The 15,119-nt window shown below is 36.6% G+C and overlaps 3 protein-coding genes across 4 annotated transcripts in view; 2 read left to right on the top strand and 1 right to left on the bottom strand.

Annotated features, from left to right (window-relative positions):
* Positions 1-15,119, bottom strand: part of LOC131536473 (gastrula zinc finger protein XlCGF57.1-like) — a 298,340-nt gene that overhangs the window by 188,452 nt on the left and 94,769 nt on the right. The window lies entirely within an intron of this gene.
* Positions 3,857-6,209, top strand: fmc1 (formation of mitochondrial complex V assembly factor 1 homolog). 2 transcript variants are annotated; one of them, XM_058769612.1, is made up of 2 exons: positions 3,857-4,353; positions 5,416-6,209. In XM_058769612.1, exons 1-2 carry the CDS (start codon positions 4,174-4,176, stop codon positions 5,587-5,589), a joined length of 354 nt encoding a protein of 117 aa, XP_058625595.1. In that variant the 5' UTR covers positions 3,857-4,173; the 3' UTR covers positions 5,590-6,209. The 2 variants fall into 2 exon arrangements, with proteins under 2 accessions (XP_058625595.1, XP_058625597.1); XM_058769614.1 differs by having other exon boundaries at positions 4,128-4,287.
* Positions 7,439-14,925, top strand: LOC131536572 (heme-binding protein 1-like). Its single transcript, XM_058769603.1, is given in 5 exon segments — positions 7,439-8,346; positions 9,488-9,626; positions 11,250-11,327; positions 11,330-11,429; positions 12,930-14,925. Coding segments are annotated over 5 exon segments (573 nt in total). The 5' UTR covers positions 7,439-8,268; the 3' UTR covers positions 13,108-14,925.

Here is a 15,119-nt window from a genome sequence, read left to right as displayed (position 1 = left end):
GAAGCTCTCTTTATTAACTGTAAGCCTTTTTATTCGCTGCGGGAGTTTTCCTCGTTTATTCTGGTGAGTGCGTACCAAGTTTATTTTCGTAAAACCAATGTACACTTAGCTAGAATAATATTACAATAAACAGAGGTTAGACTCACCCTATTTAGGTTGTTCGAACAACATCCAGTTGACCTAAACGGAAATTTCATATAAGCCCTTACAATCTAAGTACACGTGAACTAATACCAAGTGTTAGCCGGATCTCTAAAGATGCAGTTGGTGTGCCCTATGCTCCATCTCAACTGAATCTTAGTCCGTTACTAACCTGACGCAGGAAATGCAGTAACAAGGATACAACATAATCTACTAGAGTCAATAATTACAGGGTAAATCAGAATAAAATCAAATGTAACAATTTATTATCAGTCAAGTAAATATGTATTATGCCAATTATACGACCAATTCAAAGATATCAAATCAATACAAAATATCAAAATCTCAAAGATGAATCTAAGAGTAAGCATACCTGACTTGAGAAAAATACATAGTATGAAGTGTGCGAACACACTTCATCCTATGGGCTCATTCCAGCTACAAAAGGCCCTGATCTTCTTGCAAGTTTTCCTTAAGTACTCAGACCAAGATAAACATCCCCCGAAATGGAGACAGGAACTAACAATTGGAATTTGCATTGATCAAGTAGAGTTCACACCTTTTTGGACAGAAGGCAATTTGCATGAAAGACACTGGGAACTGATCCGCCCTCTACAGTGTGCAAAATATATCTAAACTCTCAGGATCTGTATTACCTTTTAGTTTACTTCTTATAAGAATGAGACCATTGTACCAGTCGCCCTGAGACAATTCAAATGACACCAAATATGACTGTATCCTTACAAGATTAAAATGCAGCGTGGGTGTTTTTATATGAATGTATCTTTGAAAAGAACCAACTGTTTACAGAAAAGCTTCGATGTAATTTTCATATTAGGGCCTTTCGCACCGCAGGAACCTTTTTATAGTACCCGAACTAATTGGGTAACTACCCACTTTCGCACCGCGGGAACTAGGAACGGTTTTAGTTCCAGGAACTCCGTTTGGAGGAACTAAATTAGCTCCTACTTCAGAGTAGGGTCTAAAACAGTTCTAAGAACTATCCGTGACGTAAGTGTATGCCGATTGGCTAAACGCGTACGAAAACGCCCTCACTCGCCATGATTTAAAACACCATGTAAACATATACTGTGTAAACATTGCATCATACTGAGAGCATTTATAAACGGCATTTACCTGAAGACTTCGTCTACGGCGTTTTGTGCTTCTATCAGCCTAAATGAAGTGTAGCACTGCAAGTTGTCGTTGGAGATTCGACGTCCTCCTTTCCATTCTTTCAATCGCTTGACGTAGAATAAGCGTCTTTTTTTATTGTTGACTATCCCAATCACACATTGGGGGGGGCGGAGTTAGTGTAAATAGCCTTTGCCAACAAGGCGGGCTATTTGCACTTAGTGTAAATAGACACTCTGTTTCCTTATAACCTTTTTCTATGGGTAAAACGCTTAACGCGTAAAACACATTGCATTCTTATTATGGGCTTATTTGCTTGTCTGTACAGATAATGCTTTATTGATGATGTGTTTACTGAGTTTGGTCTTTTAAAAACACTGCCTTAATGCATTAAGCCACGTTACGTGTTGTCCGTACGGTAGGCCTATTCTACGGGAGGAAACCGCTTAACGCAGAATTAAACGCATTGCGTGTTATTATTGTGGGCTCATCTTCTTGTCTGTACATAATTACTAATAATGTGTATACTGAGTTTTGTCTTTTAAAAACACTCTCAATTAAAGCATTAAGCAATTAAGTCATGATAATAGGAAAACAGCTTTTGTTAGAAAGAAAATGTAGCTTTTTGCAAGAAAATTAAGTCGTGACCACGAGAAAACAAGAACGAAAAAGATATAATAATGCATGGCTGCTTAGAACTTCCATACTGGAGTAATGATGCTAAAAAAATTTAGCTTTGAAATCACAGGGATAAATTACATTTTAAATATATTCAAACAGAAAACAGTTTCAAAATTGTATTGTTTTGCTGTACTTTGGATCAAATAAATGCAGGCTTGGTGAGCATTAGACACTTCTTTAAGAAACATTAACAATCTTACTGTTCTAAAATTTTGACTGGTAGTGTATAGGCAACTTTATTTTTCTTTAATTGGCTTAGAAATCAGATACACTGCTGGACCATAACCAATTATAATGATTTGTTTATATACTACAAACATTTTATTATTTTTTTTCTATCACATAAGGCAGAATATTTTCTATAATGTTATAAATGCTATGTCAATTAGCACTGCATTGTTCATAATTACCTGGAGATAACTTGAAAACACAAATAAACCATATATTGTCGCAACTGTATGTTTAATGTCTTCATGTTTCCAAACGTTTCTGTGAAAACAACTGTTTTCATACAGCGATAGCTGCACGCTTTTGTCCATATTAGGAATTTCCTGGTGCGACTTTCTGCGCGAGAGCGCCCTCCGGCTTCGAGTATGATCACTGCATGAAGTGTTTAGCGCTCTGTGATGTTCATCTCGCTTTGCTCTGGGTCCGAATAAAACATAAAGCCATGCACAAAGTATCCTGTCTCTTTGAATTTAAATATATACTTATTCACACCTGCTCTTGAAAACCTCTATGCGAACACACTGATCTACGCCCGTGCGCTTTGTATACAGAGCTAGACATATCTGACATGAGAACAGAAAACATTAAATAAGACTTTACAATAACTAATAATATAGAAGCTAAAACTAAGTTTAAAAGCGACTATAAGAAATGTGATCTGCCAAAGATAAATGAATAAAGAGAAGATCGCGTTAGCAGCAATGCATTACACTCAGTGATCACGAGACATTCAGTAACAGCACATTATCAGTCCAAACATGGAAAATGTGTCTGATGTTTGTGTTTCTATGTGAAACACCGTGAATTACTGACCTCTCCTCAGACTCGTCCGAAAGCTTTATGACTCGCTCCTTTATCAGACAATAGGTGTGTGTTGGACTTCATGCGGCGCTGCGCAGATCTATCGGTGAGAGCAGTCGCGTGCAGTCGGGGGCGGAACTGAAAGCGGAGACGTGAAGTCCGACTCTTTCTGCTCTCGGTAGTGATGCTCTCGCGGTGTTTGGATACTCTTATCACAGATGAAGTGAATAGCATGCAATATTTGTCAAATGCACAGACGTTTCAGAAATGTTTTCATGAGCAACAGAAACACTTTTTATATACTGCTTAATACAGGGCCATCTGTTCAAGATTTCAACATAAACATACACTATTTAAATACCAATAAAGTGGGGGTATATTTGCTTTTATCAGTATTTTTTTTATTAAATGCGACTCAATATAACATTGTGACTATACAGTAAAAAAAGCTTTTACTGTTCTAAAGACAGATTTGTGAGCAGTATTTAATTTTTTATTATGCAAAAGTTATACAAAGGTTTGTACAAGCATATACAACTCACAACAAGTACAAAAACAAATAAACATTCATGTAAAGTGAAACAATTCATGCCAGGGCTAAAATTACAACAATTTAAAGTAACAATAAAAAGCTTCATAGGTCTTTTTTGCTTGTTTTTTGTTCTTAATTTGTGACCCTGGACCACAAAACCAGTCTTAAGTGTCAATTTTTAATTAAATAATTTAACTGTTTTGTTTTTTTCGTTTTTTTTCTCTCTAAGAATTTTTTTTCACCTTAAATGTTAGTTGCCACCCGCCATTAAAAAACAGAAGAAGAAGAAGAATTGATCAAATGATAACTTGTAGTTTAATGTCCTCCGATAGTATTTTTGTCATACCTTAGTATTTTTTTTGGTTTGCCGTTGTTATTTTTTTTATGTATACCTAGTGATTGTATTTATAGATTGTATTCATGCTTCCTCTACAACTTTTGAACAAAATGTTTTAAATGCATTTATTTATTTTATTGCAATATTTAGCAATGTGATTGTATCGCTTTTATTCTAAACATGTTTATTCCGATAACTCCTCGCTGGCGATCTGGTCGCTGTCCTCCGTGCTCGACTCGCTCTGTGTGTGATTGGTTGGGTCTGACCGCTGGTTCCGCGTCTGTCTGTGGTCTGTGCTCCACTCGCTCTGTCTGTTGTGATGGCGGCTGTGACCTGTCGCGCTTTACTGAAGGAGATCCGGATCGCCAAGGGCTCTGATTACAGAAACACTCTGGTGTATAAATATGTGCTGGAGCAGTTCAGGAGGAACCAGGTAACGGAACCAAGAACTGAACAGAAACACGATCGCTGCTCTGGACACACACTTCCACGGCAAACGGTCCGTTTCATTATAAAACATCACAGAAACAATGATTCAAACACACTGTGAACAGCTGATATATAATGCACTGCAAGAATAGCTAACGTTACCGCATTTGAAGAAGAACGTACTTCATTAACGTATTTATGTGAGTATCTGAGCTTCGGTGTAACGTTAGCCCCGTGTTGCCAGGCCCTCGGTTCTTCTGCTGTTGAAGAAGCCACCAAAATAACGTGATATTCAGTGTTAGCCACTAGTTTTCAGAGGAAGCTGCTAAAGGATTTGATGCTAAAAGTTGCTAAATGTTATTGTGACGTCCCTGCGCGACGACGTCATTACGTAAACACGCCGCAAAATTGTCACTGCGTCAAATCTTTTTGCATAATTAATTTTTATGTTGCTATGCGGTTGCTAGGGTAATCAGGGTGGTTGCTAAGGTGTTGCTATAACATAATATTAAAATATAAATAACTATTTTAAAATTTAAAAAGATATTTTTCTTACAGTGTACCAACTGATCAACAATCGCTAGAACGAGCTACTAACAAAGTGCATCTTGAACAATTATTAAATTATTATTATTAATACATATAGTAATTGCTAACAGTTCACGTGATTGAAACCACTTTAAAAAATGCAATTGCATTGGTTTTATAATAATTTGCTTGTAATAATAATAAGTTGGCTTGAAAACAACAAATACAAATAATAGTTAAGATAATATAAAGTCTGCTTTTTTCATGGGAGAGCGTGCACTTTCAAGCCGTGTAAAAGTACTAAATATGTCAACTAAATATGTTAAGACTACCACGATTAAAGTGAAAAAAATAAAATAAATATTTCGGTCATAGTGCAGGGTTTTTTCCCCATTCAAAGAGATAGAAGACCTGGCAACCCTGACCGCTGTTTCAGTGAATGGAGTGAAACACAAGCTTGATATTACTGCATGAAGCTGGTTTTTCCACATGAAGCTTTCACAGTGTGACGCATCCGAGCACTGAGTCAGACATCTGACCTGATCTGGATTAGCGTGTGTGTGTGTGTGTGTCTGACTCTGTGTGTCTATGTTCTGTGTTTCAGGTGACCGGCGCTCAGCTGTGCCGCGAGCGGATGGAGGCTCTTCACACGGCGCGCTCGTACCTGTGTCTGCACGAGCGATATCACGCCCGCGGCGAGCGCGCTACCGAGCAGGTGGCGGGACTCGTGGGGCTCCGGCTCCCCACGCAACCGGGCGGCAAAGGCTGGGAGACGTGAAGAGAGTGTGTGTGTGTGTGTGTGTTATAGTGTGTGTGTATGTGCATTTATCTTCAAATAAACTAACTCACTTTAAATCACGAACAGTGTGTGACAGTGAGTCTGTGCTGGAATTCAAAGTCCAAATAAACACACAGATTCTCCAGATTTACTGGAAAACAACACTGAGATCCAAGTTATAAACCACAATGCATTCACACTAATGCACAAAATACTGGATTAAGATGTTTTAATGTTTTTGAGTTAAAAATCTCTTCCGCTCACCACAGCTGCGTTTATTTGATCAGCAATGCAGTAAAATAATGTGAATATGTGTTAAACTGTAATGTATTTCTGTGATCAAAGCTGTATTTCCAGCATCATTACTCCAGTCTTCAGCGTCACATGATCTTCAGAAATCATTCTAATGTTGCAGTTGTGCTGCACAATATTTTTTTGGAAGCTGTTAAATGAGACTTTTTAAAGAAATTAATGCTTATATGCATCAAGGATGCATTAAATTGATCTAAAGTGACAGTAAAGACATTTATAATGTGACAGAAGATCTTGGTTTCAAATAAATGCTGTCCTTTTGAACTTTCTGTGAATCCTGAGAAATAAATGTGATGAATGAACAGGGACATCAGCTGTTATTTGAACATATTCATGTCTTTGCAGAACTTATAATTACGTATGCAGCCACAGAAATGCATAATTCACGTAATTATGACAGCACAGTTATTGGCTTGTTTTATTGTGTGCATTTTTGTTTTTGTATTCCAAAATTAAATTCCAAGTGCAAAAATGACAGCTTTTATCATATTCATGTAAATGTATGTTTTTGAGGCTTATCGCTGAGTGTGACCTCTGACCCCATATCAACATTTGACCTAAACAGATTTAGATTTGGATATTGAGCAGCCCCAGTTCAGTAAAATAAACTTTATTTCAGCACACGTCCATAATGTACTTAAAGTGCTCTATTTCCGTGCACTAATTTTGTACTTAATACTCTAAAAATGATTCTTTAGTACTTCTTAAGATAATCTTAAGAAGCACTCAACTGTGCTATTTTGATTATATATAATGAATATATAAAAAGTTAATTTATAATGTATTGCACACATTTTTATACATTAAATAATTCACTTTAAATGTATTGTAAATATGTTAATATTCCCTTTATATGATATACTTAACTACATGTTAGTGCTGCAAATAGTACAATCAAGTACTCTATTACTATGTCATTAATAGCACTTTTTCACATTCAAAATATAGAACTTCGAGTACTTTATGCTAAAAGTATACTTGCTGTTAAATTGTGAAGTTTGGTACACATCTAAACACAAATTAATGAATAATCCAAACAAGCACAGTAACCTATAAGTAATACATTTCTACTGTATTTTTCATGAAAATCCAAATAGAGTTTAGTGATAGTAGACATACAAATACACTAAACATTTCTGTAAATCAATCATATCACACTTTTAAGCAACACAAATATGAAACACTCTTATCTGACTACACTTAAGATTATTGTTTTATATTAAGTGTACTTAAGTAGCACAGTTGTGAACATGTATCAACTATTACATTACTAACAAATACAATCAACTTAATTTAAACTTAGGATAACTGTATAAATGTGTTTCTAAGATTGAACTAATTTTTAAAGCATTCAAAGCACACTTTTAAGAAATATACTAATAAAAGTCCTTTGTATGGAAGCCAGTTTTCGCCACTGAATAAAAAAGGCAATTGCGACTTTTCTCGCAATTCTGACTTTTTTTTTTTTTTTCTCACGAGTTTGTATCTCGCAATTCTGGCTTTTTTCTTTGCGAGTTATAATATTAATTTCTGAGGAGAGAAAAAAAAAAGACTGATATGCTCTCAGAATTGACTTTATAATTCGTAATTGTGAGTTTTATATCATGCAATTCTGAGAAAAACAGTCAGAATTGCGAGATGTAAACTTGCATTTGTGAGGAAAAAGTCAGAATTGTGAGATAAAAAGATTTATTTTTTATTATTTATTATTTTTAATAGGTAAAATTACTTGTGCCTCAGAATGAGAACACAGATGCGTTAATGCTTTCGGAGGCGGATGCTGCTGTTTGAGAACGCAGTCGTTTAAGAAATACTTTGACGACGACCATAACATTTCAGACGCTGTGCAACGAGATCGGTCCGCTGCTAGTCAAGTTATCCCATCCCATCTCGTAAAGCCACATGACATCGTAGTTTATGCACATTTTTTTTCTTATCGGATGAAAAGTTTATCCTTCTCAATTGTGCACATAAGTTTTTTATGCACATTGTTACTATTTATGCACATCTTGACATTTCCATCCGGCGTTGTTTTTTTTATGCGATATTCCAAAATGTGCATAAAAATAGGTGGATGGAAACATAGCTAGTGTTATTATTTTTACACAGGAAGCATAAGAACACATCTGTGTGTGTGTGTGTGTGTTAGTCTGACTGATTGTGGCGTGTTTTGTCCTCAGGCTGGAGCTCGAGATGCTGAGTCTCGTCTCTGTGAGTCTCTGCACTCTTGACTCTATAAGCGCAGTGATCCAGGCTGTTCTGTGATGACAGATGAAGCAGGAGGGAGGAGACACAGCTCACACACACTCACACACACACACACACACACACACCTGACGGAGGCTTGATTCTTCAGCTGTGTTCAGCATGTTTGTCATGATCAAAAACTGGCTGCTTGGAGCCACCGAAGAGAGCGAGTATAAACTGCTGAGCACCGAGTGCAAGGTAACACACACACACACACGCTGTAATAACTCTCTGATTTACTGAAGTGATAATTACTGATAGCTCAGCTCACATCACTCTCTGCATCTTCACAAACTAATTATCTGCCTGTTAACTTGTGCATGTGTTTCCTTCTTATGAATCTGAGATTACGTTTGGCTCTTTATTTCATCACAAAATCAAAAGAAAGAATTGAAAAATGAAGATTCAAGCCTGTTGTTGGAGCTTTATGAGTTTTATATATATTCTTATGTAATGTGTGCAACAATTAAACACATGGTCACAACTGTCATATACACGACAGTATAGTGTTACGGTGGTGACGGTTTGAGGTGAATGTCTGTAAAATGCAGAAAACCTTCATGGTGTTAATAATAAGCTTGCTTTATAGATGTAATATTTGTGGCAAAACGTGTTTTTGTGTGATTCTTTTGTGCTCGTGTCACGTCAAGATGAATCTCAGAGACTGAGCTGAAATGTCACACAGTCGTGAGATCTGAGCCGTTAAAACACTCTTAATTACAGCTGACACACAATACACACACACACACACACACACACACACACATACGTTACGCACGGTCAAATATGAATAATTAAACACATGAGCTAATATTAGCAAAGCAGCATTAATTACAGGGTCCAACTGACACCTAGACAGACGATAATTACTGCGCACACACACACACACTTAAACACTGTGTGTGTGTGTGTGTGTGTGTGTGTGTGTGTGTGTGTGTGTTTATGTGGCTGAAGGCATTTATTCTTCTGAAACTAACTGACTCACTGCTGACTGTCTCTCTCTCTGTCCCTGTTTTCTCTCTTTGTCATTAGCAGAAGGGAAAAATTTAGTAAAAAATTGAATATAATGTTGGAAGGATCAGGGTGTTTACAGCTATGATAAAATCAAGGTTTTTTATTGATTTTCGTTTTTACAAATCTATGGATTTGTCCTATAGATTTATGAGGGAATAGGTGTCATAGAAGATCTTTGTGTTCTATTATTGATAATCATCTTCATTTTGCACCCTTTTTATGAAATGGGTGAAAATAGTTAAATTATTTTTAGGTGAGTAATCTTTTAGTTAAATAAAGATGCTTGAAAAATAAATAAAAAAATCTCTGTCTCTGCATCTCTCAGGATGGGGTGAGTTATGAGGTGCGCCGCTATGACGCGTGCAAGCATGTGTGTGTGAGTTTGGAGGGGCGGAGCTTCGATCAGGTGTCAGGTGATCTTCAGCGGAAGCTTCTCGCTTACATGAGCGGTGACAATGAACAAGGTAAGCCAATCAGAGCACAGCAAACAGACACGCATCCAATCATAGAACTTCAAACTAGAGGTTGACCGATGTATCGGTTTTGCCGATTAATCGGCACCGATAGTTAATTGGCGGTTAGTTAATTGGTTTTCTGGGTTGCGTTGTCGCTGGAGCAGCTGAGAAGGCTCTGCTGTCATTATACAGTGTGAGAGCGGCCTCTAGAGGAGGAAATAACTGACAGCACCTGCTGTTTGTTTTGACGTGATTCTGCGCACTGAACAGAGCGGGACACTTCAGATGTGGATTTAAAACATCGACAACGAACTTTAGTGCTATAGTATACTATACTGCATGTTTTCATATCATTACTTTTCATATCATTATTAATTTGTTGACTAGTAGTGTTGGGGTAACACTTTACAAGTAATGCAAGTTATGTAATCAGATTACTTTTTTAAATAATTAGTAAAGTAACGCATTACTATTTAATTTAGAACTAAATATCTGAGTTACTTTTTCAACGTTTTTTCAAGTAACGCCAGTCACTTTGTTTCTCATGTACTGACTGACAGCTCTGGTGTTGCCATGTTGAGAGAAATCAGGAGTAAGTGCAGAGCGCTGTGTGTGAACATGATCTTACTGTAGTTCTAGACTAAATATGAACATGTATTTACTCATCTCACCTGCACAAAAACAGATGTATTCCTCAAAATTAATAAAAAGAGTCAAATGCAAACTCAGAATATTATACAAACCTGCAATAATTAAATATGTTAAATAAGACAAATATAATTTATGTATTTAATCCCATTTTATTAACCAATGTCTTTGCTACTGACCTTCGATGATCCAATTCAACCATAATAAGCAAAAATGACACATTTGTGGTTCATTTTTTTATTGCTGAATAGTGTTGAACTTTCTTCTCCTGCGTCATATTCTTCATGCAATTTGTTTGAAAACAGAACACAGAAACAAAAAACAATTGTTCCATGTTAGAGTGTTAATTTCAACATTTACTGATATATTTTTACATTTTGAAGTTGCTTTTGTTAACATTAATGAACTAACTTTAATGATCAATATATATATAATTAATATATTTTTTTATTAATTTACAAAGTATGGTTCAGTCCTTTTTTTAAAAAGAAATAGTAGAGCACAATTTTAGTTTCTGTTCAGGAGGCCTATCCATTTTAAAAACTATCGGTTGATTTATCGGTATCGGCCAGTGTGGTCCAAGCTAGCTATCAGTATCGGTAAAATACAATATCGGTCGACCTCTACTGCAAACAGATTCACAGCCAATTAGAACACTGCAAAGAGACATGCAGCCAATCAGAGCACTGCAAACAGACAATCAGAGCGTGCCAGTTTAAAAGATGAGACTTTGTGATTTGTTACTTTTGATATGTAACAAAGATTATTGTGATTACTGGATGGACCCTAACCTACAAATAAAGTTCACGCATCAACTGAAAACAGACTAATAAATGTATCAACAGAAAACTGCAAAGACTGAAAGATCAATTATGTGATGTAAACAAAACATTCTTAGAACGCATTTCGTTTACTTTCTTCATCAGCCGTATTCCTGCTAGAAGTGTTTGAATGATCTGTGTTTTGTGATCTGTGTTTGTGCAGGTGAGGTGATGAACACGCCTGTCCCCATCATCTTCACTGTGTTTCCACGTGATGATGGCTCGTTAAACCGCCGCCTGGTCGCGCTCTGCGTATCCCATCATCCTTCCAGATCAGCCCGCCTGCCCCGATCGACTCGTCCATACGCATCGAGGAGCGGCCCGGCATGACTGTATACGTCCTGTACGTCAACGCACAGTAAAGCCTCGCTCACACCAACAACGAGAACTATAAAGATAACTGTAAAGCCAATCAGAGCGCAGCAAACAGACACACAGTCAATCAGACTGCAGCAAACGGACACACATCCAATCAGCCAATCAGAGCGTTGCAAACAGACACAGCCAATCAGAGCGCTGCAAACAGACGCACAGCCAATCAGAGCGTTGCAAACAGACACACAGCCAATCAGAGCGTTGCAAACAGACACAGCCAATCAGAGCGTTGCAAACAGACACACAGCCAATCAGAGCGTTGCAAACAGACACTCATCCAATCAGAGTGCAGCAAACAGACACATAGCCAATCAGAGCGTTGCAAACAGACACAGCCAATCCGAGCGCTGCAAACAGACACACAGCCAATCAGAGTGCACACCATTGGACAATATTGTCTGTTTATTGTAAGCGCACACTCATCTTCCGCTTTAAATCCTCTCGAGGTCGTTATAGCAAGATGATTACTTATTCCCTATTTCCCTATTACTTTACAGGGAGATTGCGCACTCTCTGAGAGGCCCATCTTTTGCACGCGCGTTTTGTTTTCATCAGCATGGGTTTGAAAATTATATTTCACTGGTTTGGACTCAAGTCATCGATAATTCAATATGAGTATTCACAAAGCTGGAATGCTACGCTCTGCAACAATAGACCTACAACTTGTGGTGAGAAGCAGCAGCAGTCATCTAGAAAAACATACTCCTCTCAGAAAACATACAAATGAAGATCAGTTTAGATGTTTATTTACTATTTAGAGCATTAGGATCGCTAGAAGAGGGCTTAATGAACTAATTTTTGTGAAAACCTCAAATTTGACCAATACTGACATTTTTCACTCGTTTTTCCAGCACAGGTCACATTTCTTTTTTGTTATCAATTTTTTTATTGTTTTTTACATACAGTAGTTATCGTCGTTGGTGTAAACAGGCCTAAAAGGGTTAGTTCACCCCAAAATTAAAACTCTTAATTATTCACCCTCACGTCCAGAACGTAAGTCAACGTAAGTCAACGTAATCAGCATTGTTTATGTTCAGCATGTGCGCGTTTTCTCCTGAACGTAACCAGCGCTGATTACGCTCTGGAGAAAGTGCGCATGTACGCCGTGGTACTCTCCAAAATAGCGGGAGAAGAATTGTTGAATAAAGTCGTCATTTTTGTTTTCTTTGCGCACAAAAAATATTCTCGTAGCTTCACAAAATTGAAGTTGAGCCACTGATGTCACATGGGCTATTTTAATGATGTCCTTACTACGTTTCTGGGTCTGGGAACATTTCAGTTGCGTTGCTGTCTATGCATGCTCGGATTTCATCAAAAATATCTTAATTTGTGTTTCGAAGATGAACGAACATCTTATGGGTTTGGAACGACATGAGAGTGAGAAATTAATGTCAGAATTTAAATTTTGGGTTGAACTAACTCCTGATCTCTAGCAGCTCTACTGACTAACGTCTGTCTCCCCCTGCAGGCGGTTCGGTGGTTTCCCAGGCGAGAGCGAGTTTCGCACGGAAGCGTCGCGACTGACGTGTACGCTGGGAGACTCCGCCCCCTTCCAGCGCAAACAGTACCTTTGCTGCATCTACGACCCGCCCATCAAACCGTACGGCCGTCGTAACGAGGTGTGGCTCCTGCAGGACGAGCCCTGAGACTCGGATCGCGGATCGTAACGGAGCGTGTGGCTAAAATTACCCATAATCCCTTTGTGGCGTGTTGAGTTCTAGTAGAGTACAGAGGAACGCGAAGCTGCGGAGGAAGACCTTATTTCTAACGCAGCGATTTGTATGTTTAAGGCTTCCAGTTATTTTAGCTGTGCAAAATCAGCTGCTTGAGTTTTCGTGTTATCATGTTATTTTAATACACACTGATTTAAAACGCAAATAGTTTTACTGTTTACTGCACTTGTTGTTATTTTCCCTTAGCAACGAATCTGAAGTCTCACGCTCCATCTCGAATCTACACTACTAGTTTTTGAACACTAAGATTTTTTAATGTTTTTAAAAGTCTTTTCTGCTCACCAAGCCTGGATTTATTTGATCCAAAGTGCAGTAAAAACAGTAAAAATTTTGAAATATTTTTACTGTTTAAAATAACTGCTTTCTCTTTGAATACATTTTAAAATGTAATTTATTCCTGTGATTTCAAAGCTGAATTTTTAGCATTAGTACTGCAGTCGCATGATCCTTCAGAAATCATTCTAATATTCTGATTTGCTGCTCAAAAACATTATTATTATTATTATTATGTTGAAAACAGCTGAGTAGAATTTTTTTCAGGTTTCTTTGATGAATAAAAAGTTCAGAAGAACAGCATTAATCTGAAATAGAAATATTTTGTAACATTATAAATGTCTTTATCATCACTTTTGATCAATTTAAAGCATCCTTGCTAAAATTATCCATTTCTATAATTTCTTTCCAATAAATAAAAGAAAATTATACTGACTCCAAGCTTTTGAAAGGTATAGATTTAACTTAAATTTACATTTTAAAAACGTAGTTTCATTAACTGATATGATGTTAATATACCAAACTATGGAAGTACTGAAATCTGTTTAGTATCTTTGTAATGCACTGATAACCAAAAGCAGTCGGTGATGAGAAAGTCACATGATGAACCGAAGCCCATCGCAAGCAGCTTTTAACTAACATATGTTAGTTATTATAACTAACATGACACTGAAATAATGCAATAAACATTAATTTAACAACATTAGATGTAACACAACCTAATGCACACAACTGAAAAGAATAAAATTAAGAATAAACATACTGTAAAAAATGGTATGAGCTATCTACTTAAAAATATATGGTAACAAACACGTAATATTTTTTTGTAGTTTTTAAGGCTTGGTTTTTAATGGAATTTAATAGAGTAAATCATGCAAAATATCCTAAATTATTTAATCGAAGACACAATGAATTTAATATTAACTATGTCTCTTGAAATAAATAGGTAGCCTTCTTTACTTATTTATTTTTTCAGTTTAATCAGTTCCTCAATTCAAGCCTCAAAACTGCATATCTCTTGGTTTTATTAGTGAAAGGTTCTCAATATTTTCTATATAACACTGAACCGCAATTTCTTTAATGTAAAATACACTATTTTTAAATTATCACCTTAAATTTTTAAATGAAAATTACAAGACCCATGATTCATTTAGTTACTGCAATGAAAAGCATCAAATGTGAACTGTAACGCAGGGAATTCTGGGAATGCCAATTTATGTTTTTTTCACTGTAAATTATAATTTTTTTTTTTCACTTCCAAACACTGTATACTAACGTAAAATCACATGTAATGTCCAATGCGGTTTTTCACCGTATACAGTAGGGGAACTTACAGTTAAACCAATTAATGGGTTTTCACCGTAGCATTGTTACAGTCTTTTACCGTTAAAATCATTACAATCATCACAAGGGTTTTCTGAACTTTATAATACATATATAAATGCATCATTCATTCATTCAAGCACCATTCTCTGATGGAGCAAAGACTGTTTTGTTGTCACATACTCTATGCAGGTTACTACTCTGTAATCATAATAAAACTTTGTATAATTTGTGTGTGTTCTCAGTGTTAAATATACAGCCTAGACTAACGATATTAAGCAGCAGTAGCTAGTGAAGCTCAAAACCTTCGTCAATCACTGTTTTCAAAG

The sequence above is a fragment of the Onychostoma macrolepis genome, chromosome 03 (genome assembly GCF_012432095.1).
Source record: "Onychostoma macrolepis isolate SWU-2019 chromosome 03, ASM1243209v1, whole genome shotgun sequence".
Lineage (NCBI taxonomy): Eukaryota > Metazoa > Chordata > Actinopteri > Cypriniformes > Cyprinidae > Onychostoma > Onychostoma macrolepis.
Note: the sequence above shows the minus strand (reverse complement) of the source record. Positions and strands in the feature narration are given on the sequence as shown.

Bases quoted from the DNA above. Each gene is read 5' to 3' on its own strand.
- fmc1 (XM_058769612.1), top strand. From the start codon at position 4,174: ATGGCGGCTGTGACCTGTCGCGCTTTACTGAAGGAGATCCGGATCGCC. The intron at 4,354-5,415 runs GTCCGTTTCATT...TCTGTGTTTCAG, and splicing joins ACACACTTCCACGGCAAACG to GTGACCGGCGCTCAGCTGTG.